At 45.1% G+C, this 25767-nt stretch overlaps 3 protein-coding genes and 1 long non-coding RNA gene across 23 annotated transcripts in view; 2 read left to right on the plus strand and 2 right to left on the minus strand.

Moving 5' to 3' along the window:
- Positions 1-12782, plus strand: part of ABI2 (abl interactor 2) — a 77397-nt gene extending 64615 nt beyond the window's left edge. For all 16 annotated transcript variants that reach the window (XM_082193845.1, XM_082193842.1, XM_082193850.1 and 13 more), the window contains 3 exons: positions 2746-2832; positions 4188-4361; positions 6301-12782. In XM_082193845.1, the coding sequence (XP_082049971.1) occupies positions 2746-2832; positions 4188-4361; positions 6301-6476 (437 nt within the window). In that variant the 3' untranslated portion in view covers positions 6477-12782. The remainder of the gene's footprint in view (positions 1-2745; positions 2833-4187; positions 4362-6300) is intronic.
- CYP20A1 (cytochrome P450 family 20 subfamily A member 1) overlaps positions 1-25767 on the plus strand; it is a 343026-nt gene that overhangs the window by 125434 nt on the left and 191825 nt on the right. The window lies entirely within an intron of this gene.
- LOC309525666 lies at positions 18856-20095 on the minus strand. Its single transcript, XR_014216479.1, has 2 exons — positions 19275-20095; positions 18856-19244 (listed from the first exon to the last, which is right to left on the minus strand). It is a non-coding gene; the product is annotated as an uncharacterized lncRNA (long non-coding RNA).
- RAPH1 (Ras association (RalGDS/AF-6) and pleckstrin homology domains 1) overlaps positions 20551-25767 on the minus strand; it is an 83154-nt gene continuing 77937 nt past the window's right edge. For 4 of the 5 annotated variants that reach the window (XM_082224755.1, XM_082224754.1, XM_082224753.1 and 1 more), the window contains 3 exons: positions 25543-25663; positions 24758-24903; positions 20551-23540 (listed from right to left, as the gene is read on the minus strand). In XM_082224755.1, coding sequence (XP_082080881.1) covers positions 21555-23540; positions 24758-24903; positions 25543-25663 — 2253 coding nt within the window. In that variant the 3' untranslated portion in view covers positions 20551-21554. The other variant, XM_082224757.1, reaches the window with a different exon arrangement.

Below are 25767 nucleotides of genomic sequence, written 5' to 3' on the forward strand. Positions count from 1 at the left end.
TGGCCTCACTGTTTACAAGTGCCCCCCCCCATTCCCCGCCCAAACCATATACTTGTAACTTGAGATAACACTTTATTCATCTGAAGTGGAAACTTATGCCATGAAAAGGTTAGTCTTTAAGATGCCCAAGGCCTCGGTGTTTTCTGCAACAGACAAACATGGTTATCCCTGAGACAACATTTTGTTTCCCCTCACAGTTCTTAGTTCAGTAGGTGGCCAGATTGCTAAAGAGATGGCTTGTATTTGGAAGGAAACCTGGCTTGAATCAGTTGTACATCATAGAAACAAGCATGGGGATCTTGTCAGTTTGCTAATGTTTCATAGGCGATCAGTTGATGGAATCCTGAAGTGCACAACTGCAAATAGGTGTGTGAATTGATTAGTCTAAGAGCCTGTAACTTGACAGAAGCCACACTGGTTGAGCTTCATGACTAAGTTGTGGCATAAGTCTGGCTCTTCCACCCCTAAACCAACACCTGTCTACTGAACCTAAGTGCCTAGAATATATATGCATGTTAATAATGGATCTGCACTCAGTGCACATAACCTGCACGATGTCTGAAGTTTGCACACACCTGTTGAACTTGAATATTTGTGTATGGAATATTTTGTGTTTGTGTACATGTTCAAAACATACCGAGAAGTGTCCCTAAATATGACAACGCATAACACTCACAAATGTGAAAAGGTGTTAATAATAAGCATGACTCTTTGCATGCTGAAGGAGAGAACCTATGATTATTCACTCTTTTATGGGGAGACCGATTTCTGAAGGTTTGTTTTTTTATGCAAAGGTGTTTTCTGGATGCTCAGCATGTTTTGTGGAATCCTTTGTTGTGGTAAGAGTTGTTAAATGGGTGGCCCTTCATTAGTCGGTCATTTTGTTGTTGAGGCACCACAGAAGATGCCAAATAGCCAATAAATATTAGGTAACTCTCATTCAATCTGTTTAGCCAAGCAGAATGTTATGATTTAAAAGGGTAGCTTGCTTGGATTGTAAATTTACAAAAAGAGTGGCTTTCCCGTGGCGCAAATAATGAGAGGTTTGTAAGTGTAGAATTTTAGCAGATGAAGATGGGATATGTCAGTGGACTTGGACTTCGTCCAGCGTAGAGGCTAAAGGACCTCCAACAAAGACTCACTGTTGGGAGAGGACTGCTGAGGACAACCAGATTACTGTGGTGCCATAAAGAGGGAGGGAAATGACAGGATAGGGGAGCAAGGAATGCCATTTGAAAATTGGCCTGTTACCTTTTCATTGAGGGAGCATCAGAAGAAGAATGCATTTGAGAACATGGGCTTCAGCAAGGGAGAAGGAGCATGGTGCTTGCTGGGGGAGATCTTGGGACTGATTCTCATTCTTTTCATCGTACATGAAGTGCAGATTGAAATGCACTCCTGCATAGACTTCCCCATGTTACAGGCACACACTGTACAAGAGAAAGCAAAGCAAAAATAGGTTCTGCACACAACAGCTTGATTTTAAAAATGAAGCGATTGGCAGCAACCATGATCTGAAGGGGCAAGTATATAGGGAGCTCAATTTTCAAGAAGTTGTGAGTGCTGAAATATTCTCTTTTAGAAATGAGTAGCATCCACTGAATGACTCAGCAGAGAGTGAAAGAACGGGGGTCTCTGACATCATTGAGTTGTGGGGAAAACCTAAATTCTGCCCTGACTCTCAAGTTGCCAAGACTTGGGGGCCGGGATTTGGTTTTGCTTCCAGCTAAACTGTGACCCCAAGTGCAGCTACTTTATCTACCCGTAGAAGTGAAAGATTCCCATGGACTTCTGTGGAAGGAAGTAAATTGTTTCAGCTGCTGTCTCAAAGCCATGCAGAATGGTGCTTAATCGCATAAGCACACTTCTAAAATCCTGTTTTAAACAGTCAGGTCACACTGTTCATGAAAGTGTTCTGTGTGCTCAGAAACACTTCACGTAAAGTTATTCTAAGTCTCAATCCTGAACATTTTCTCAGACCGGGTTAAGAGATTGCTTTCTAATTTGCTTGTAGATGTTGAATTTTTATGAAGAAATATGAAGCTGTAAATGTTGGTCTTTGGTAATGCATATGCAGGCTATGTAAAAATGAAGCGCTGGAAAGTCCTTGTGAGTTGGGGAATATTTTCCCTGACTGCACCAGACTGTCTTCTTAATAGCCAAGGATTTCTGTGCTTCTGCCGGACTTGTTTCAGGACTGGTTCTGTGGAGACTGCAGGAGACGAATCCCTTAAGCATGAATTATTTCTGTTTTTTAATAAAAATAAAAATAATAATTTTAAAAAAATTATTTATATCCCTCCCTTCCCAGCCGAAGCTGGGCTCAGAGTGGCTAACAACCATAAAAATAACACAGTTTACATAAAATCACAATCAATTAATTGAAATACATTCTAAAATCAATTCAGAATCAAATTAATGGCAACCATTGGGCTTGAGTTCTATGAGGATTACCAAAGGAGGGGGTCAGACTGTGCCTTGGCCAAAGGCCTGGTGGAACAGCTCTGTCTTGCAGGCCGTGCGGAAAGATTTCAAGTTAAGAAACAAGCCTGATGATTAATACTGCTTCAAGCAAATTTCAGTGCTGACCTTGGCAGCTAGGTTCAAGTTGACCTGTTACTATTTTTCCTCCCTTTTTCTTGCATTGAGTAGGAAACCACAGTGCCCATGCAATCTCTCATGTTTTGGGTTCAACTTTTCTAACCGGAGGCCTGCTTTTTTATTGTTGTCGTTCCTTTTCTGCAGTGTCTCTTGCGCCGCCGCCTCCCTCTATCCTACAGGTAACTCCTCAGTTACCACTCATGGGATTTGTGGCCAGAGTTCAGGAGAATAGTAAGTATGCATTTTTATTTTGTTTTGATTCAGGTAGAGATATTTTAGTAAGCTTAAGCCCACCTGCAAGTGTTAGGTTTGGAAGATGACAATGTCTCTTGATCACAGACAACCTTGTAATGCCCACTTGCTTCTAATCTAGCAGACGTTCCACATTTAGATTGGTTGTTCATAGACCGTTTCATAAATTTTGTGCATCTACCAGTCAGCAGCCAAGACAGTGCATTTTGCAAAGTGTGATGCTGTGGTCTTCTGCCAGGCAGAAGAGGAACACTTGTTTTTCATGTGGGATTGGGTCGATTACCTTCTGGCCCCCACTGCAGCAGCGTCCACATAGTGACTAAACTCAGAGCTTCAAAGTTCCTGCTTTACAATCTGAAGGGCATGCAGTCCGTGCCAAAGCAAAAGAAAGCGACTTAACCAGGAACTGCCATTCAGCATAACCATATGGGATTGAGAACATAAGGACAGCCCTACTGAATTCAACCAAAAACCCACCAAGTCCAACATTTTGGGGCCAGCCAGATATCTATGAAAAACCACTAGAAGAGTACAAGAGTTACAGTGGTGCCCCGCAAGACGAATGCCTCGCAAGACGGAAAACTCGCTAGACGAAAGAGTTTTCCGTTTTGGAGGTGCTTCGCAAAACGAATTTCCTATGGGCTTGCTTCGCAAGACGACAATGTCTTGCGAGTTCCTGCTGGTTTTTTTCCCCTTCCCCCCTTTTTCTAAGCCGCTTATCAGCTGATCCGATCAGCAGATAAGCCGCTAAAAGCCGCTAAAAGCGCTAATCCTCTAATCCGTCAATGGGCTTGCTTCGCAAGACGAAAAAACCGCTAGACGAAGAGAATCACAGAACGGATTGCGAGGCACCACTGTATAGCACTTTCCCCCCCTTTTGAGTTCCCTAGCAAATGATGTTCAGAGACATACTGCCTCTGAGACTGGATTTGGAAGATCTAGCAGCAGGTAATGTGGAACATGAATCTCTCTAGAAAAGGGCTGGTCCTCCAGCGCTGCTTAATTGTCAGAGATGATGAGAACAATGGTCCAAAGACACCTGGAGGGCCACAGATGTGCTACCTCTCCCCTAAAGTGGAAAGGCTGCTGTTTTCCCCGATGTCCAGTGTTTGAGTGTCAGACTCGATGGAAGGTGAACTTTGAACCTTGATCAGTGATTACAAGCACTGCCTCTCAGCCTTGGATCTTTTCTGTAAAAGGAGGACAACCCATCGAAGCAGTCACTGGACAGAGGCAGAGGGGGGGAAATAAGACTTGTAAAGCTCTTAATGTATTGGACGTTCTGTATAGCCTTTAAACTCTAGGAACTGCAGTGTGGATTTTTGCTCCTCTAGTTTCAGACACACCTCCACCCCCACCCCCGGTAGATGAGCCAGTCTTTGATGAATCCCCACCACCACCACCTCCTCCAGAAGATTATGAGGAGGAAGAAGCCGCTGTGGTAGAATACAGTGACCCATACGCTGAAGAGGATCCACCGTGGGCACCAAGGACCTACTTGGAGAAAGGTACATTTGCTGGAAGTTCTAACCGTAGAGTTAACTGCTGAGGCAAGAGTCTTTTCCAGCCATTTGACATGGGTTCAGCTCACTGCACCTTACTGGCTATGCCTCATCCTTGAGATCCTTCAGATGTTATGTTGCCCGGTGGTGGCACAACATGAAATTAATATTTTACCAGTTGATGGTGTGTCTCAGAGTCCGATCCACTTCCTTCAGCATGAGGGAAGACAAAACCAATGTTGGCCAGTCCCTGTGAAGCAACTGCTGCTCTCTCGGCTGGTGCTGGATCCTGGTAGCTGGTACTTTGCTAGTTTCTCCAGGATTCCAGTACAAGCAGGGAACGGATCGGATCTGTGTTTACCCTTTTTTTATTTAATAAGCAAGCCAGCTCTTTCCAATCTCGCGGTTTGGTAAGAAAAACCTGTTTTCTGTATCCTCCCCATTCACAATTGTCATTCTTGCAAGCTTGCACCACAGGGCTGGGAAGTAGGATCTGGCTGGTGGGCTGGATCCTGAACTCCCCCACTCACTGGGAACTCCACTTGCTCCTCAGTGCCAAATGCATGCCTGCTGGGGTCAGCTTTACTTGTCTGATTGGAGCTCCCAGATGCAACCATTCCTGCCTTCAAGCAGGGCTGGTAAGACCGAGGGATCAGCTCCACATAGGTGTTCTGGTGGGGAACTCGGCAGTGGGCTGATCCCAGCTGGCTTGCATTCAGCACTGACTGCAACAATCTGGTTTGCACTCTAGATCCATTATTTCCTTGCAGCTTTGCCTGCTCCACCCCTGACTTCAGGGCATGGCTGTTGGGAAAATGGCCTCACAGGCCAAATTAGGACCTTTGGCAGGCTTAATTTGACTCGCAGGCTGGAGGTTTCCCATTCCTGTTGAGTGACTGTCCTCTAGTATCCTTTGCTCTGTCACGTAACAGATCACAGCGTGAAAAAGCATATTGAATAGCAAATTAATTCATATTTCTTATTACATGTAAGCCAACATTAATTCAAATTCCCCCTTTTTTCCCCTTGGAGAGGAAAGAAACGAAAGAATTTTTTGTGCGTGAGAAAGAATGCAGAAAGAAAGGGAATCTTAGCTGATTAAAAAGTAATTCCATAAGGTCTTCAGCCACCTGAATTTGTGGGCCGTAGTCAAACAGAACTATGCAGAACTACCAAAAGATATTGGCAGTTCTGCATCTGATATACTAGAAAAACAACAATAGGTAGATTGCATCGGTTGGACAGTCCCTTTGAATTGAATTGGTTTCTCTTTCTCTCTTGCAACCCTTGCCTGGCCTGTTTGTTTTTTTGCTTGTATGCAGAAACTGAATTTATCTCCATTTCATCACTGCACAAGCTTGAGAAAGGAAACGAGCAGTTAGAATTCCTCGATAGACCTGCCTTTTGCTACTTTTAGGAAAGCAAGCAGCATTTTTTAAGGATGCCGTAACCCATCAATTTACTCTGTGGGGACTGTTCTCACCAAGACCCCCTTTTTATTATATGAAACCAGAGGGGGAGCATCATGTTGTGTTGACTTTTTCCAAAATAGTTTTATACATTGGTCATTTTGGAAACCCTAAATAAGCTTCCTCTTTTTCAGTAGTAGCAATTACTTGGTTCAGTCTTTTGTATATTGGAATGAGAGGCGTGGAATAGGCCAAAATTTCTCCCATTTTTATTTTTAGAACTTCAGCATTTGAGCACAAAATATTCTGAAACATCGAAAGTCACGTTTTGGCCTTTTGGGCGAGGAACTGACTTCTTGCGCAAACAGGGAGAAAGACAGCATTCAAATCAGCTACTGCTAAAGAGAAATGTCTGCTGTTTGGGAAATGAGGAATTGCCCAGATGAAAGCTATAATATGATTTTGACATTGCCTTCAGTTCAGGCAACTGCTTTCTTGGGATCTTGCTATTCTCTCCTTTTTCTGTTTGCTCCTAGTTGTGGCGATCTACGACTACACTAAAGACAAGGAAGATGAACTCTCCTTCCAGGAAGGCGCCATCATCTACGTCATTAAGAAAAACGACGATGGTTGGTATGAAGGGGTGATGAATGGAGTAACGGGACTCTTCCCAGGGAACTACGTGGAGTCCATTATGCATTACTCAGAGTGAAGACGGCCACAACAAGAGGCAGATTTGCACCTTGCTTGCCATGAGGTTGTTGGGCTCCCCAGATCTTCTCCAGCGGCTGGGGGGCCCTGTCAAATGAACTGAAGGAAGGAAGGATCATTGTAAACAAAACCACTCTTTATTTTTTTGGTTTTGCTCCCCCCTCCCCCAACCATTTTATAAAATAGTGATTTGAGTTGTTTTGGAGAAATGGCTCTTCCATTTGCCAGCGGCGGCTGGGCTGAGCTGAACGACGTATTTGAATAAGCTGACCGATTCGGGTGTAGATATAGGAGATGTAACGAACTTGCCAATTAATCGATCCGTTGCTCAAATTGTGACCCATTCAATCAAGACATGGGATTTTTCTCAGGAATAATGTAAGCCCTGGTATTGGGACATCCCAGATGCCAGTGCTGAAGGCTTGGCTTCGATAGGCCATCCACCCCCCTCCCTCTTTGCCTTTCCCCAAGTCCCCATTCTTCACTCTGTTACTATTGGAAAGAGCGTTATTGTACTGGCAAACATTTTGGGGTTCACACACCAACTGGATCTCAGGTTGGTTCCTTGCATCTCTGACCCAAAACACTTCTGCAGCTGTTCAGCACATGTAGCCTGATCCAGGTGCGCACGGAGCTGGTTTCGAATCACATTCCTCTTGCTTTGAGAACACAGGAAGTTGTAGCTTTCTGCTTGGCCTCCTGTTATAGAGATCCTTGAAAGCTTCGAGTGAGGCCTCATTTGGTGAAATGGTTGTTAAAAAGTTGGAAGGAAGATGAAGCTTGAAATTAAGATTTGGGTTGCCTCCCTATTTGGAAAAATATCCAGGGAATAGTTTGCACCCTCCTCTCTTGATAAGTGACATATTGTCCAGATTCTGCTTTCAGAATACGTATAAGCCACATCTTGTGGTTTCACATATCAGGCTTCAGCCCTGGTTCTTCTCCCGAAGGCTGGCTGCAATCTTCTGAAATTACCTCATGTTTTATAGTTTGGGGAATTAGAATAGAGAAGAATTCAATCTCTCTAGAGGTGGGGGAAGTTTGAATTCATTCATAAGTTTTAGCTAAAAGTTTGAGCTGTTTGGCTCAAATATCATCATGCATACCAATCGGATGGTACAAATTGACTTCAGTGCATATCATGAAAGACTTGTGGAGGCAGGCAGACAAATGTGGCTGAGGCCTGTTAGCTGATCTTGCTAGGAATCCGGAGGGCTGCCTTCTGTTTTGGTTGCCTTTGAAGGCAAATTAGAAACGGAAGAGAGCTTGAGCTTTTCTCCAGTCTTTCAGATGGGTGATTTTCTTAAATGTGAGGAGAAGCCTGCTGTAATGGCTTCTTAAGTTTTAAGGCCAAACTTGATGACACGTGAAATGTCTTTGCTTTTGGTTAAATTGCAGATGTCCTATTCAGGATCAGGCATGGGGTAGTAGGGGGCTAACCATTTCCCTCCTACATCACGGTTCCCTCAAAAATAGCCTTTTCCAAGCAGTTGTTAGTTGCAGAAGGAAGTTGCTGCCGCAGATTCCCTCTCATACAGAGAGCAGATTTGAAAGGAATCCCTGTAATTTTTGATGGAACCGTGGTGTGGAAGAAAATGTGTCTCCCCTCCCCCCAATATGCCGCAGCCCCCATCCTGACCCCCATAACAGCAACCCAAATGAACCATGAATATGCAAAATGCAACCACATCTCTCCCTGACCTGTTGAGTCTTCAATAGTGACCGAAAAGTGATGAACCTGGAACCACATGTTATGCCTTTCCTAACACCAACTAGCCAAAATTCCACGAGACCAGCAAAAATGTGGTTTTGCAGGCATCTAGTTCCTCTATCTGCGCAGGCTGTCTTGGCTTACCCTCTGCAGCTGGTGTGCTCGGAAATCTTCTTCATCATGCTTTGCTCGAGCCAGGAGCAGAATTCAAGCGGTACCAAGAATCTAGCGTAGATTTTATGTATCTCCCATCTGCACAGTTTGCTTATGTGGAGAGCGCCTGCAAAGATCGCAAAATCAGTGCTCCGAGCAGCTCTAGCCTCACTAAAATGGGATGGCTTTCAGGACTGGCTTGTTTGACGGAGTCAAGGCTTTATGGGGCTGTAGCCCTATAGGCACTGGAGCATTAGGGCAAATTTCTGGCATGATCAGTCTTTACTCCCTGCACAGAATGTGCATGATAAGACTCCTACATATCTACATTTGTGCATGCTCTGTCTGCCATGAGAGGCTGTTGTCTTCTATTATGGCTGCGATGCAACCATGCACAAATGTAGGTATTGGTGTGTGCAATGTTCTGTGTGTGTTGGGATGCACATGGGCCTGAGACCACAGCTCGCCACACAAAGAACCTGCACAGAGATGCAGACTTCTGCACATGTGCTCCCCGTGGCAGCTCCTCAAGGCCCTTGCTCAGCTCGACACGATAAACCCTTGGCACTCTCATCTGATTCTGTGCCGGAGGAGGCAAGTCTCGGATATTGTTCTGGGCTTTGATGCAGAATGCCTGCAAGAGAACTAGGTGCTGGAAAGAAAAACGGGGAAAGAAATGTTGTTTTCTCTTCTGCGCAAAGCACATTGTGTACCTGCAAGGTAGCTTGCTATGTTGCAAAGAGCTTTTATAGCCGTGAAAAATCCGAAGGAAACGAGGCAGGATAATGAGGATGCTTGAATTAGAGTTTCCTTCTTCTCCAACTGCTCCTGCGGGGAGGGGAGTATCCCCCACCACCCCGTTTGGGGACCCATCTTAATTTCCCCCATTGTTGATGCACTTTAAGTCTGGTACTGGGCCCTTGACTTCTCGAGAATACTTACCCCCAATTAAGCCTCACCCCATTGCTCCACCCTCTCCCCCCAAAAAACAAACAGGTTGCCTTAGTGCCGGATTCGTCACATCTTAAGAGAGTTCCTGTCTTCTTAGCCCTTCTGGAAAACGCCACAATATCGTTCATCTTAGATTATACAGCTGACCAAACAGCAGACCTGCAGTTCCGATGCCGAAATATCATAATCTGTCGCTTTTGAGGTTGCAGCTTGGTTTTATTTCTAAGAGCAAGGGAAGTTGGCTTGGAGTGTAGGTCCAATCCGGACAGATTCCTCACGCGCACAAGTTGTTTGGAGAAGCTTCTGAGATTGTATCTGTAGTGGGTTCCCCCCTTTTAAAAGTGCTCTCACTATAGAATTGGTTTATAAGGAGCTTCTCTGCACTGGGTTTTTTTTTTTTTTTAATGGTTGCATTTCCTTGGTTGTGTGGAGAGGGACTCTGACGATTGTTGCCGGCTCCAGTGGGGGGCAATGCCAAGTGTTGCCCTAGAAGACTTGATTTTTGTGGCCGTTCCCTACAAACCTCCCGGGCCAAGATCACTTTTCATGAAGCTGCTGCAGACGGTCTTTCCAGATTGCTCGCCTCTTGCTGGTCTTATGCTTTCTATTCTGCAGTACTAACGTAAAGAACTTCCTTGGATTTTACGCTTTTTTTTATTTTGTACAGTTTTGAATTCTGTAGAATGTTTAGGGACGATATGTACCCGGCCCAAAGTAATCAGACTTTGTATGTATGTAATGTTGCATAGACTGCATGCTATTTCAAGTCAGTGAGGGTGGTACTCCATCTATCGGTTGTAATTTCCTCTAAACGTTCCCTTTTTTAATTTAACGTTGACTTCTTTTTTATAGAAAAGGGGGTGGGTGGGGGATGGGAAAAAGAGGGTGGGGGGACAGGCCTGGGAAATTGGAAATAAAATCATTTTCTCCCCATAGAGTCCTGCTTTCAAAAATCAAATTGAGGTGTTAAAAGTTATGATGATTTGAACATTTACTTTCAGCTTCTTAAGTGCAAACAGTGTAAGAGTTCTATGTATGATCCGGTATCAAGCTCCTGATCATTTATTCCTTCATAACATGGCTTTCATTCCCTTGGCCTTCCTTCTCCCACCCATGCAAGTAATGGATCCAAGATGTGTGTGTTTTTCCTGCTGCTCGCATTGGCTTCCTGCTTAAAGACAAAATCTCGGTTTCCACAACACCGGGAACAAATCCTTCCAAGCCAGAAGAGTTGCCAATCTAGAGTAGGAATGATATATCGCTGGAGTCTTTGCTTCTGGTTGGTTGTTCTTTCCAGGGGCTGCCTCTGCTCTGCTTTGTGTAAACTTAGCACTGTCCCCCTAGTTTTGCTCCTGAAGCCTTGCGCACATGCTATGTAAAGGGGAAGAGGGACCAAGTCTATACTTCATGGCTCTGCACGGCACACAAGCGTGGCACAGAAGGTGCTCTGGAGACCTGCAAGTGAGTTTCGTCTTGCTACCTTGGACTATATTAGCAATGTTTAGAAGGTGGGGGGGGGGAGAGAATTTAATAAGAGGCTCACGAAACGTTGGCCGCCAGTTTGCAGATGCTATGCGCTGCTAAAGCTCAGGTTCGAACATGCGGATGGCCTGCTTTTCTATCTTTGCCCCCCCCTTCCCCCCATTTTGGATCATGTCATGATATTAAAAAGTCCCTTTGTCTCCGACTCTCTTCTGTAATCTTGCATGCAAATATTGGGAAAACCCAGGCCTGTCCGTTGATGGGACATTGCCTGATGGCAGATCCCCATCATTGGAGCATCGCTGAGGACCTTGAGTAAATGGGTCCCTTTCCACAAGGTTTCGGGGTGGAATGAACCTTGGGAGCTGTTGAGTTTTCGCATCAACATCTAGCTGTGTGGGGTGATTCTCTCCCCCCAGCCCAAGGAGGATAACGGTTGCCAATTTACTCTCTTTAAAGTAACAATTTCTTACCTGGGCTGCCGTCATTCAATTTTTGAAGTGGCATCTTCAGTAAGTAGAACTGACTTCTAGTGTTTTCCAGTCTCTGCTGGGCGAAAGCCTTAAATGTTTCGTTTTTCTCAGTATTATCCCATTGATCTCGGCTTTGAGCTAAACCCAAAGCAGTAAACAATTTCCCCTGTAGGAAAGGGGGGCTAATTCTAAATTTCCCCGAGCAAATTCTGCCAGGGAAAACCAACCAAGGGCATGGCCAGGTTTGGTGCTAAAATTGAATGGAGCATGATGTATGAATGGAAATAGGGTGTCTTCCAATTTGTAGTTTCTGGGGCAGCCTTTGAACATAGAACAGTATTTGAAAGTGTCATAAGCTTAATGAGGGGAATGATGACTTTAAGACTTGATAACCGGGGGGTGATTTCTCAGTGATGCCGGTTAACCTCTCGGTGTTAACTTTGTGTGTGGGAGACATAAGAGGCAGACATAGATGTTAAAAAACGGTGCACAGCTCATATCCTAAATGAAGATGGGGATAGTCCTTGTTCACGAGAAATGATTCCTTGCAAACGAGAGAGAATGGGGTGGTAGCCAACTCGTAGGTTTTACTCATAAATGGACCCATTGAAATTAAGGAAATGTGACCAATTTCAGTGGGCCTACTGTGAGTAAAACTTGGTTGGATAACACCCATGACTCTTAAACCTGCAGTATTAAGACACTCACTTTTTCCAAATGAGGAGTGTTGCGGTATTTAAATGCAAAATGAAGCTAACTGATGTTGCCTAAATCTAGGCCGCCTTGATATTTTTATTTCAAAGGCCAGATTTTCCTAGGCAAATGAAATTTGGAGGGACTGTCACTTTTACCCGAGTATTAGATTTACCATCTTCTGCAGCTGCTATTATGTGTATGCAGCATTTGACCATACCTTTGTTTGTAGTTAAACGTGCTTTCTTGAGGAGAATGGCATATGCCTGTCTTTTTTCTTAGCGCCGTTTCTAAAGGCAGCAAACCGGCATGCCTTGAGACGAGCATAAAATTTTGAGACCAGAGTTGTGCTTGGACCAGAGAATGAAATTGTATGCAGTTCAGTGATTCTTTTCTTATTGATGATGCTATCTATCGTGTGTACCAAATTCTAAGAGACTGGGTAAAAAGCACAGGCTGGTGTCCGTTAGGATCTTGCTGAATCTCGATGATCAGGTGCTTATTTTTCTCACGTAACTATCATTGCTTATGTATGGATAGGTTTCTGAAACCTATCACAATGGAAACAAACTCCAATTTGGTTTACACTGAGCAACGTCTGCTACTAGTGGCAAGTGTTTATTTCCTGAGCTCTTGTGGTGACCTCACAGATGGTGAGAATTGTGCAGGATTCTAAAGAAAGCCCTGTTAATTATGTTTTACTGTGTGTGCCATTAAACCACCTTCCAATGAGTGAGGGAGCATAAATTTTTAAGAGTTTTTAAACTGTATTTGGAATTAACTGTTGCTGTGTACTAAACCCTCTTGTTACAAGTCCTAAATAAAAAAAGAAAGCACACTCCAATCCCCTCCAAGCGTCTTGAGGTTGTCCCCTCCTTGCCAGATATGGCATTAATTGAACTGCTGTGTGGACCGAGATTAAATTAAATTCCTGTTGGTTCCGGGAATAACTGTGTCTCTCTTTGTAATAGTTCCAGATAATACCAAGATGTCATAAACTGCAATGGACTCAAAAATAGCGTTAAGGACACTCCTAATTTTGAGTGGCTCCAAGAACTTTAGAGGGAGCTTCCTAGGTGGAAGATCTGATCTAGGATACCGTAAAGTTACAGTCCCCGAAAGTGTGTATAAAACTTGCATTGAAATCCTTTAACTAACAGGTGCTGTGTATCTCCCAATCTGAGTATTTTCAGATAAGCTAAGTGGGTATTTTTAATGCTTCACTATGTTTGGACACCACCTTAGGGAGCTAGGTCAATCTATGCTCCGCATGCAGCAGGTTTGTGGTCTTGTGATGCAATATTTTCCTTCATCCACCTGCGCAGGGCATGGACTGAAGCAACGAGCCCTTGAATGCAGGGATTTCCAGGCACTTGTTGCATTTCATGCTTTTGCCTCAAACTCTTGTCTACACATACTAAAATTTGTGCTTTGGACATACCCAAATTTCACAAGTGTCGGATTGTCAGTATTTTCTTCCTCTGGTCTGATGTGAAGCAGCAAGCTGGTATCCTCTTGTTTTGAGAGACACTATTAATGAAGATGGCATTAAACTTCCAATTCCTGCTAATGATATTTGTGTACATGATGACCTAATTAAAAGCAAAGGTGGGTGTGTATAGAGGAATAGTAACATTGCTGAGTAAGTAATGTCTTCTTCAAAAGGTGAATGTTCTGTTTCAGTAGAGACTTATGAAGGGATGCAAGGCACACTTGCAGAAAAAGTATTGATATACTCCAAGCACAGAGAGGCGTAGGAAGGTCAGGTGGTACCCAGTGTGAAAAATTTCTTGTCACCCCCCATTGATTTTTTTCTTTTGCCTGCAAAAATGGTTTTACATTATTTCATATTTTCTTACAAAGGAATAATAATAAGTAATAATAATAATAAAAACCTTTTATTTCTATCCTGCCCTCCCTGGCCGAAGTCAGGCTCAGGGTGGCTAACATCAGATACATAACATTGGTATAAAATCAAACAATAATTAAATTACCTCCTAAAAGCATGTCAAAATCAAATTAAAGTCTAATTAGATGGCTTTCCGCAGGGTTAGGGCTGGGAACAGTAAGTTCTCCACTGAATTGAAATTTCAGCCTTCACGACAGAGGAAAATGGCCAAGTAAACAGCTATTTTTGTGGAGGAGGGTCAAGATATTAACTGATATGTATGAAATTTCATATATAGCTATATAATCCCTAGTGTAGTAAGATAAGACCTTTGGAGCAGGCATTTTCAAAAAAATGTTTTTTTTATGAACAGCCCTAGTAGGGCAGTAATTGTTCCTTGATAATTTGTCACCCCCCCTCCATGATGAAACCTGGGGTGACCCACCCCACCTCCTACGCCCCTGTCCAAGGGTAATTATGTACTTGGCAAAGGCAAGTTAGTTTTGTGTGCAAGCAGTTCTGCATTCAAGCCCTGGTTTTAAAAAGTGCTGGGAAAAGCCTTGAGGCTGCTGCCAGACAATACTGGGCTAAATGGGCAAGTAGTCTCACTTCATACTATGCACTTGACCGTTCATGTTTTCAAGCACAAGGAGTATATTTTATTACCTAGATGGGAGGTCACTTTTTTCACTCAAACACAAAGGAGCCATGTAAGATAAAGCCACTAGGATTTCTTTGCAATAAAGACCCAAGGATTCAAGAGTGCAGCTAGAGGTTTCTTTTGCAGTTAGTTTACTTTTAAATAAAACTTAAACAGAAAATGTCACATGAGAACAGCGGACAAATTTAACTATATCTTTATTGACTTGTGCATATTCCATTGTAATGATTTCCGAGTACTTTGTCATTGAATGCATTTTTTATTTTTTTCTCCCATGCTTAAAAAAAGTATATTTATACATATTTATAGAATATTTATATAGAACAAAGCTCTTCTCGACTGTAAATTACCACTTTCAATGAGATTTGCTTTCTTAAAGGGAAAGGAGATGGGGAGGCAGTCCCACTCTAAAGATAAAATGTGCAATTTTTTATGTAAAGCAGTAAACATATGAATGTATTTAAGCACTTAGCACAAATCTGCACAGACAACATAATTGCTGCAATGTTGGTGTTTAACAGGTGCATAATCAGGACTCATTACCACTATCGAATGCTTACCAATGCCTGCAAAACAGCTCAATTTCCCACCATTTACAATCGCACAGTAGGTGAAGCAGGAAAAAGCAAATGACCCAATCCCATTTTCAAACGCATACTTTGTGAGAAATCTAAGATGCTGCAGCACAGATCTTTATCCCCCCCCCCCCGCCCTCTAAAAAGCGAAGCACATTCTGGTCCAGAGAGTTCAACGTTTCCCAACATTTTTGTATTGGCCCCTGTAATAAAGATGGAAATAGGCAGCAGAACCTGTTGGACATAGATAGGTGTTTTGAGAAAACTACCACAGACTGTCCTGTTATCTCTTTGGTAGAAAGAAAACCCCAAATATTGGTTGCTGAGGGCATGCGTACGAAGATGCCCTACCAAGCCCAAGGCAGTGATCCATATCATCACAGCAACTGGTACCAGCTTCTTGCTGGTTCAGGATTGCAGTTTGCATATATTTAAAGCCATCATGTAGAGCAGCGCTCTTGCCACAGCTGGGCAAGGACGTGATCTATTAGAAGGGCGTTCACAATTGATAGTGTCGGGCTCATAAATTCTACACCCCCCAATAGGTCCTAATTATACAGGTTTGCAATATGTAGCTGAATTATGAATTTGCTTTAGTGGTGGTGGTGGGGAAGTAAAGCAGCATACAGATGTGTACATTACACACATTGAACAAGATTGCCACTGATCGCAGTGCTTTAAATATTCACTTTATGGTTATTGGGGTTTTTTTTTGGGGGGGGGGGAGTGGGCATAATGGTACACTCAAGCCTAAATCGGTTCCAGCACATCTAAAAGCCAAACTACACATGAAGCATGTAATCAGCAGAAGTAAAAGGACAAAATTGCTAGGTTGCCAGCGTGGGAACAAGGACCTCTCCGTCTTCTCCCTTCTCTAACCTCCGCCCCCCCCCCAAATGCTGCCTTGGGGCAGATGTGAGCTTAATGTTGTTTTTCCTGCACTCAACTATTTAGCAAAGAGAAACAAGCACAGTTGCCTTCTCCAGTTAAGGTGTGATTTGGCCCTACAAACCTTTTCAGCTTTCGAGATTAAGCAATACCTTTTCAAGTAGGTAACCATTAAAAAATAAATATAGGATGCTTTTCTTGTCTGGGCCAAAGGGTCTACAGAAGTACCTCACTATGTAAGAAGAAGCAGCAGTATGTACTTTTTACACTTGGGATTATAAAGCTAGGGTTATGTTAAAAATGTCTAAATGCATTTAGAACCTATCTGTCCTCAGTACTCTTTTAACTTGTAAGTGGTTTTTAAACATGAAACGGGATCGACATCTTTAAACACTAAAAGGCGTTTAAGGCCAAGCGGTTGTCGTCAAAATCAGTGTGGCTAACCTCTTCTCAAATTTGCAATTTTCTAATCAACAATGCAGACAAGAAAATGAAATGCAAGTAGAAATGAAAAACAAAACAAACATTTGCATCACTGAAGTTTAAATAGGCATGAATTCAGCTGATGTTGCTCAGGAAAGTCTGAGTTCCATCTACATGTCTGCCCATGTTGTGCTCACTGAATATTCCTGTCTTGTTTTTGAACCCTTCCCAAACTTTCAAGAATGTCGGCATGCCACATTCGATTTCCAAGGAGGTTTGTAAAGAAAATTGCAGCCTAGACACAGAGCATTGTGGTAGACCTGCAAACTCAATTTAAGACTCCGTAGGAACGACTGAAGCAATAGTGGGGAACCTGTGGCCTTTCATGTGGGGGTGGGCTCCCATCATAGAATTGTAGTTCAACGGGACCCCCCCCCAGGGGTCATCTAGCCCAACGCTCTGCAATGCAGGAATCTCAACTCAAGAATCCATGACAGATGGCCAATAGCCTGGGATAAGGCAGCTAGTAGTCCTAACATCTGGAGGGCCACAGGTTCTTAAGATAGTTTTATAAATTAAGGAAGGGAGACATTCAAGAAGAGACAACAGTTGCCACTGCAAAGATTAGGACACCATCCAGGGCAAAGATGCAACTTGCCCTTTTCTCTTCACAAACGGAAGAGATCGTGTGAGGCCTAAGCTGCGTTGCCCTGTTGTTTCAGTAACTTACCCCTCGCATCCACTGTAGGCAATTTAAAATCCCAGAGCACGGTTAACAGATAGAGTTGCTGGCAAAATGGCGAAGCACCACACAATTAGCAGGCTTACCTAACCTCAGAATGAGCACGATTTTGAAAAAAGATCCATGGAGATAGTGCAGTCCTACATAATGTCAGAAGTAAGCCCCGCTGCATTCCATGGGACTTAATTCGAGGTAAGTGTGTAGAATTGCAGCATTAAATGCCTGTAAGATGCTCATACCATATTAGCATGTCTGTAAGCTGCACATACCATTAAGGTGTAACATCCGTATGCTGCATCCATAGCAGTGACCCGAGGAGGAATGACCGCTGGGAGAAGAAATGCAACAGTGCATCTGCAAGAGCATAACCAGACCCCTTCATCTGCCCCGGCTGCAACAAAACATGTCTCATCACAGGTGCTGTAACCTTCCAACAGTTCACCCCCAAAAGTGCACTCCTACATTGTCTCCAGAGACAGACGGATGCCCATAAACACATCTGGAAAATATGTTCTACATTTTTCAGAAGACACCAATGGGTAGCTAAAATGGTACCTTCTTACCCCTGCTGTTGCTTACTTGTGGGGCACATTCTTTAATTTACCAGGGCACAAAAATTCACGACATTCTGAAAATGTCAATGTGGATCTTGGTCAGTTGTTTGCATTTAAGACGTTTCGTTAAAGCTGGGAAGAGACATAACAGTACTTCAAAGGCATTGGTTCTAAATTAACAAAAGGGGGCAGGGAAGTGATTGAATTAACTGACTTGGCTGCCCAAAGCAACCCCACACTCTCTTCTTAGGGAGCCTATGTACCTGGCTGTGAGGTTGCTACTGGACATGGAACAAATCTGGCATATTCCTCACACCTCCCAAATGAGGTGGGTTTTCTTCCCCCCCCCCCTTTAGGCCAGCAAATGGTCCGAGCAGCAACGGAAAGAATAAAGTTGAGCACCAAATGCATTGTAAGTAAAAAAATAACCACCGTTTGTTGTAAGACAAGCTAAAATGCCGCAATGTAAATGGTTAAGGACACTTTATAAGCACAAAAATAGAAGAAATGAAACTCTGAACACTTTGAAAGTTACCAAAAAAAGTGCCATCCGACAGCAGTGCTTTAAAAATGCACACAATGGTATATTATTGCTCAAGTAAACTATTCTAAAATAGGAAAACTGTGTCCAGGACACATTTGGGGAAGGGAAAACCAGCCGATTCAGCATCAGATGACATAGCACCATTCCTTTCTGCATCCAAGATCCTTCTAGGCCAGGGGTCTGCAACCTGCGGCTCCGGAGCCGCATGTGGCTCTTTTATACCTTTGCCGCGGCTCCGGGGCGGATACTAGCGAGGGGAGGAGGCGCATTGTGCGCCCCGACACTCCCCACTGTGGCGGGCGCTGTACTGGCTGTGACGTCGCATGGGGGTGGTGCGTGCGTTAGTCACGCACCGCCCCGACGTCACCTTCCCGCCTGCTGTCAGATCGCGGCTCCAGAAATATATGTGTTTTAAATGTTGCAATGGTTTTGCGGCTCCCAGTTTTTTTTTCTTTGGAAACAGGTCCAAGTGGCTCTTTTTGTCTTAAAGGTTGCAGACCCCTGTTCTAGGCCAAACGCAAAAATGACTCTTAACTTTCTCCGGCTTTTTCTAGAGCGAAATGTTAAGCCTTCCAAATTACCCTAATTTGGATACCTTTCTACAAACAGAGCTCAGGCAGACGACAGTCTTTTTTAAAATAATAAAAAACAAAACACAAAGGCAAACGCCACCACCTCAGCCCCAGAAGCAACCAACTTCTGATGCCCAAGACAAGCTTACGATAGGCTAATCTTTGAGGTTTAAAAGGTGGCAAGCCCTTTAAACACAAGTTCAGAGCAAATTATCGCTGTCCTTCTCCTTACACACACGCACTGCACTCATATGCAATTCAGTAATAGCCAATAATGAGAAAGTTTTACAATTTCTGTGTTGCATCGCACAGCAGATGCAATACTTGCTGCCTGGGCCTGCACGTCACTTGAATGGTTTAAGCGGAACAAGCAATGCGCTGCTGGTACACTGGCTCAACAGTGCACAGCACTAACCTTTGTTCAGCATGCTACCAACGAAACAAGCCATAGGCTGCTTGCTGTTGCACGCGAAACAATGCTCATGGTACGTTTCTCAACAAAAATCCAGCTGGTTAGCCAAGAAGGAGCCTACCATCGCATTTTTCGCTTCTCTCCTAACCGTAAAAGCTGGCTTGCGCACAACAGCAAACCAGCGCCTGGTTTGGTTCCTCGCTGTTGTGCTAGCAAAAGGAAGCACAAAGCACATTCTCCCCACCAGCACACTGGTCCTTCATGTTAAGCCATAATTGAGACTGATGTGAACGTAATGCATGAGCTGGGCCGCTGCTTCAGAACTTCCTCGCCTGTTAAAGTTCTGATTCCAAAATGCACTACTTGAACTTATGATAGCACAGGTTCCTAGGACGAAGAGGTTTCTCGACTCGACTAGAGCATCGCAGATGATGGGAGCCAAGACTTAGCTCTCGTGCCATCACCAAATCAGGCAAAAGGGAATTGCACTATGATCGCCCTTTTGCTTTGTCCATTAACAAGCCATTCTGCTGCCCCCTGGGGTCACCTGTGTGTGAAGAAGCATTTCAACCACTTAAGCAATGCTTGCCCGCCCAGCTGTTGTGGAAGCGGGGATCATATTTGCACATGCCCCTCTTCAGCCATTCAGAATGTACCGTATTTTTTGCTTTATAAGACTCACTTTTTCCCTCCTAAAAAGTAAGGGAAAATGTGTGTGCGTCTTATGGAGCGAATGCAGGCTGCGCAGCTATCCCAGAAGCCAGAACAGCAAGAGGGATTGCTGCTTTCACTGCGCAGCGATCCCTCTTGCTGTTCTGGCTTCTAAGATTCAGAATATATTTTTTCCTTGTTTTCCTCCTCCAAAAACTAGGTGCGTCTTGTGGTCTGGTGCGTCTTATAGAGCAAAAAATACAGTATATGGGTGGGGGGAAGGATGCCCAATTGGGTGAGCAAACCCCATTTTCTCCACACTTCAAGCGGGAAGGTTGAAGCGGGTTTGCAAGTGCGCTTTGCTGAACACGTTCGCAGCAGCCCTGCCCGTAACCCAGAACCTCGTGCCATCCAACATCTGAGGGGCGGCCAACTCCTCTCCACAGATACATGTTTTGAACGTTGGGAGAGGGCTCGTGTTGAGCGTTAATCTTAAGAGATGCAGGTGCGCTTGGGTTGTACGCAAGATGGCATCTTGGCAACCTGCTGAGTAGCACCAGAGCAAGGAGCTTGCGAACTGAGCCAAATTGGTGGTCACACATGACAACTGGCACACCCAGAATGATTCTGAACTGAGCTTGCAGATGCACCATTTCTGCTTAAATGCCAAACTGATCTCTAAATAAAAATGAGTAACATGGATTGGAAGAGTGTGTATTTATTCTAATTAAAAGCACGATCCCGTCAGAGAAAATCCCACTTGATTCACTGCAAGTTGCTCCCTGGTAAGTGTGAACAGGATTGGAGCCGGATCCTACACCTATTTAGTCACAAATATGTCTCCGCCGTGTTCCATGGGGCTTACACCTAAGTGCACGAAGGTGTAATCAAGGGCAGTGTCTTCTTAAGCGTTTTGATTAAATAAATCCTCTCCTTTCCCCTTAACAGTTCCAGAAGGGAATGTCTGTATTTTGAAGTCCAAATATATTTAACTCCAGGCCCACAATACAACACATCCCCTTTCCTATGTATGGATTTAATCTCAGTAGTATTACAACCAGAATGTTTTGGTAGATTGTTTCGGAGTTTTCAATCAACTGACAATGTACGAACGCCGATAGAATCTGTCAGTACCCTATACCCGTCACCGACTGGGAAAAATAGGTTTTTTTCTGATTAAAGTGCCTCCTATTATCTTCCAATTTTTAAAAGGGCTTTTCTTTTAAGATGTGCCATCCAATTTCCGGTAATATACATATCGGTTGACTGAAACAAATAAATACAGATGTACAAAAACATTCTGGTTAGCCTCTATCATTGCAACAAAATACTTCACAATATATTATATACCTACATTTATAATACATGCACCAACATGTCTCACGTGACAGACAACAGATGTTTTCCTGAATTGCAGGAAAAAAGAAGTGTTTCGAAGATTTTGGTCCAATCCGTAAGGAGGATCTCAAAAGAGTTAGCCCGCCCCTTGCCCCAATAAACCAACCGCAAACACAGAAATATTTTGGGCTGATTGTGAACCGAAACAGGCGCCCATAGCTTCTGTTCGTGTGTGTGTTGTGTGTGCGTGCGTGCGTGCATGCATGTACACACACACACACACACACACACACACAGCTATTAAGACAAGGAGCTTCACAAGTGTATCAGACATGTCATATGTAGAGTTCACTGGCGGCCACTTACTATCACCAGTCTCGAGAGAGTTTGGTGTTTTGATCCCTCTTGGGCGGCGCCGGCGGTGGACCTCTCCGTAGCGTTGCATAGCCCGATATGTGGCTGCCTCCAAAGTTGCTGCTCTTCTGCTTCTCCGTGAGAAGTTCCGGCGGGGGCGGGGGCAAAGCCATGTCATCCATGGTGGCCGTCGGCTCCGCCCTGGATATCCGGGCCGAGGAGAGGGAGCCGTGCCGCGTGATGGACTTGCGCTGCAGAGTCCTGTTCAGGTCGGCCAGGAACCCGGGCTGAACGCTAAGGCCAGACTTGGGCGAGGTGGGCGCTTGCGGAGCCGCGGCCGCTTGCAGAGCCGCGGCGGCCTGCGCTTCGGCCATTTCCGCCTGCGTGAGCCGGGTGCTGTCATTGCGCTTGGGGCGGGTAGGGGGAGGAGCTTTCTTCCCCGACTGCTTGGACCACGGGGGCTGGGGCTGAGGGTTGACGACGGCCACTTTGGGAGAGGTGTTGCCCGAAAACACGGCGGGAATCTCGATGGGCGGCAGAGGGAGGTCGATTTCAGGCGGCGGAGGGGGGAAGTCCGAATCCGATGGAGGGGAAGGAAACTCTTCCACGGTACCCTTCCCGGGCGCTCCTGCGGCAGGTGCCTTTGCGGAAATTCCCGCTTGCTGAAGTACGATAGGCAGGTTGAGCTTTCCTGGCTTTGGGGGAGCTGCAGGGGGGAGCGGAGTCTCCTTCACAGGAGACCCCAAAGGCTCTGGCGGAGGTGCAAATTTGCTGACCAGGCTATCCACCGACGGTCTCTTTGATTCGTGGTACTCCGCTGAGCTGTTGGATTTTATGCTGGAGTTCCGCTGGGGAGTCGGTGGGGGCTTCTTTCCTCCCGGGCTGGACGTCTTGGTAGACTTCTTGACCGGGGAACCCCCTGCCTTGTCCGGCGTGGGAGACACCACCGCTGGAGCAGGGGAGGGCGGTGGAGGAAAGGCTAGGCTACTTTCAGGTGGCGGAGGAGGAAAGTCGGGAGATGGGACGGCGGTGGGCTGCCATTTCGGCTTGGCTTTGACTGCCGGAGGAGACTGGGGTGGCACATTCAGAGGGGTGGGCTTTAAAGGCTGAGGCTCTGAAGCCGGCATGGGAGGCGGAGGGAAGTGGCTGGCGATTTGCTTCACCACCGATGGCACAGGGGACTGCGGCGAGGGCGGGAGTTTGCCGGAGTAGCTCTGCTGCTTGGGCAAAGTGGGCGGGGGGAGAGGGCCTAGCGGGACAGGAGACAGGGGAACCTGCGGAGTTGCGAAACTGGGCTGCTTCTTCATCGCTGAAGGAACCAGGGCAGGGGCAGGCGGCGTGGGTTGCGCCGCGACAGGCGAGGCGGCTTTTGAGCTGCTCTGTGTAGGCAGAGTCATGGCAGGCTTAGGAGGGGCTTGGGGAGGCAGCGGCGCAGGCATAGGCGGGGGAGGCGGCGGCGTGGCAGGGGCCGCAGCTGGCGCCGGAGGAATATTCTGATGAATCTGGTGGATTTTGAGAGGAGGGGGAGGAGGGGGTGGCGGCGTGAACTGCGGCACTGACGGGATGGAGGGCACAGGCTTCATGAGCTGCGCCATAGCTGAGCCCGGGGTAGGGGGAGGTGGCGGCGGTGGTGGCGGAGGGACCACGCCATTAGGGGGCACCGGGTTCTGGGGTTTAGCCGGTGGCAGGATTGGTGGGGGTTGCTGCATCATATGGGGGGGCTTGAAGAGAAGTCCCCCATGCTGAGAGGCATTCTGCAGCCTTGTTATCGTGCTGTACTTCACAAACACGGTGGCTGAGCCGCCTCCCGATGACATGGACTGGCTGGGGAGGGGTGGCGGCGGAGGGGGTGGTGGTGGAGGAGGGGGTGGGGGCGGAGGGGGCGGGGGCGGAAGGGGAGGCGATGGCTGTGAAGCTGAATATAGGGGGGTCGCTTTGGCCTGCGGAGACAAAGCTGGTGGGACTGAAGTAAAGGGTCGACTTATTGAGTCCATTCTAGCCTAAAAGGGAAGGGAATACAAAAAAACCAAAATAAAATTCAAACATATATAGAAAGAGAAATGATTGTGAAAGTGCCTGCTATAAACTTAACTACTATGAATTACAAAAAGTTGAATAAAGTGTTGTATAACTGAGAGAGAAGGTTGGGTTGGTACTATGTGCAGAGGGACCCGCACAAAGTTCGCAATTGCATTAGGGAAGACAAGATCTCCCATTGCTTTTAGAGCAGAATCCCTCACAACTGCCTAAGGTGGAAATATATATAGCCAAATTTGACGGGAGGGGAATGCAAGTGACCAAGCACTGATAATCAATACACAGAGTGAAAACCATCACGACTAACTATATCACAGAATAGGAAGGGAAGTCAAGGCATGCAGGGATTATTGCACTGGGGGGGGGGGGGAAGGAAGAGGTCAAACAGAAGGCACCAAGAGTTCTGGTCAAGTTATTAAGGTGATTTACTTTGTGACATCTTTTAATAGATAATGGACCACCAAATGAACAATCCTATATTTTATGACCGTTCCTCCATATTATGTGATTATTCGAGGGAAGCATTGTGAAACGATGGTTTCCTGCAATTTAGAGCTATGCATACCATTGCAAAGAGTAATCTGAAATTCAGCAAGCTATAGAACTCTTTTAAGATTCTTCATTCTGGGAAGAATTTTCCAGCAATATATGCTAAACCAGAACCATGACAGATTATTAATAAATTGGGGTGGGGGGTGCATGACATTGTCAAATTAGGGCACTAAAGGCTCAGGCAGTTGTGGACTAATCAGTGTGTTTAAATATTAGATATCTCTTGAAAAAAAGTTAGTCTGCATGATTTTGGTTGCATCATTCACCCAGGTTAATAGTTCAAACAAGGCCCCTGACCTTAACTCTACCCCTGCTTAAGTCATCACTGCAGTGGAGCTCTGAGCTGTTCCGGGTTTTGCATTTGCCACATGAGACTGCGAGGCAACAGGAAAACAAAACAAAACATAGCATAAAACATAGGGGAGCAAGCTGCGACATGAAGCAACTGTTACCATAATGGAATATTCCCAGAATGTATGAGGCTTGGCTGTTTCTCCAAATTTAATGGAGAATTCTTGGCTGCTTCCTTACATAGGAATCATGGCTTACAAGCAAGGCCAATGTTACGCAATGGCGAAATTCATATCCTATCACGGTAATATAGTATTGTCTGTTGTATGATACTTACGCTAATTTTGCCAGACTCTTCCAGTTGGGTACCACGCTTCCAGGCCTCTGAGAAGATGGAGCTAACGATACTTTGAGAACGGACATGTCCTGTCTGGGTATCTGAAACTCCACTATCTGATTGATTAGAATGATTGGATTGAGATTCTGTGGAAAGAAATGCAGAACACACATTGGGCATCAATGCAAAACCCATAAAAACAAGTTTATTTGAGTGAATCACTCTCACATGTATAATTGACTCCATGTCATAGCTGTCAACTTACAGATTTGAAAATAAGGGACCAGCAGCCTCGAAAATAAGGGATCAGCAGCCAAAATAAGGGATTTTCCGGGCACAGGTATGTTCAACTTCTGAGCCCCTCTGAGCCAAAGGCAGAAAGCCCAGCCAGCAGCCAAATGAAGCCTCATCAATAAGGGACAGCAGCAGGACATGGCGCTGGGATAAGAGACTGTCCCGCCAAATAAGGGACACTTGACAGCTATGCTCCATGTGTGAGCTGGAAGATACTCAATGGAATCGAACGCTTTCTCTGTTCATTTAACAACTGAAAACAGGACACAGGACTGAACAGAAGTCTATTTCATCTTGATGCTCTGGCAACAAGTCCCACAAACACTATCTCAATGTAATTATTCTTTAGTTCACGCTCTTCACATTTTAAAAGGTGTATGTTTCTGAATTAAATGGTAGGTCTCATTTTCATGTCACCCAAGGGGTGTTTTTACAGTGAATCAAAACTTTTATAGAAACATTTTATAGAAACAGAATGGTACTAGGCTTACCTGGCAAACTAGATGAACTGGATCCAGACTTGATACTAGAACTGGAGAGGGATGTCCAGTCATATGCCGATTCTGTCCTTTTCAGGGCTTCTTGATAGTTTACGTACAATTGTTTCCCATACTGAACAAAACAGAACAGGGTATGTGAACACTGCATGATTCAAATCCCAAGCTTATCAACCCCATCCCTTTCATTTCAGACTAGTGGGCTTGCTCCTGACAAAA

The sequence above is a fragment of the Podarcis vaucheri genome (assembly GCF_965113315.1).
Source record: "Podarcis vaucheri genome assembly, chromosome: 1".
NCBI classification, from domain to species: Eukaryota; Metazoa; Chordata; class Lepidosauria; order Squamata; family Lacertidae; genus Podarcis; species Podarcis vaucheri.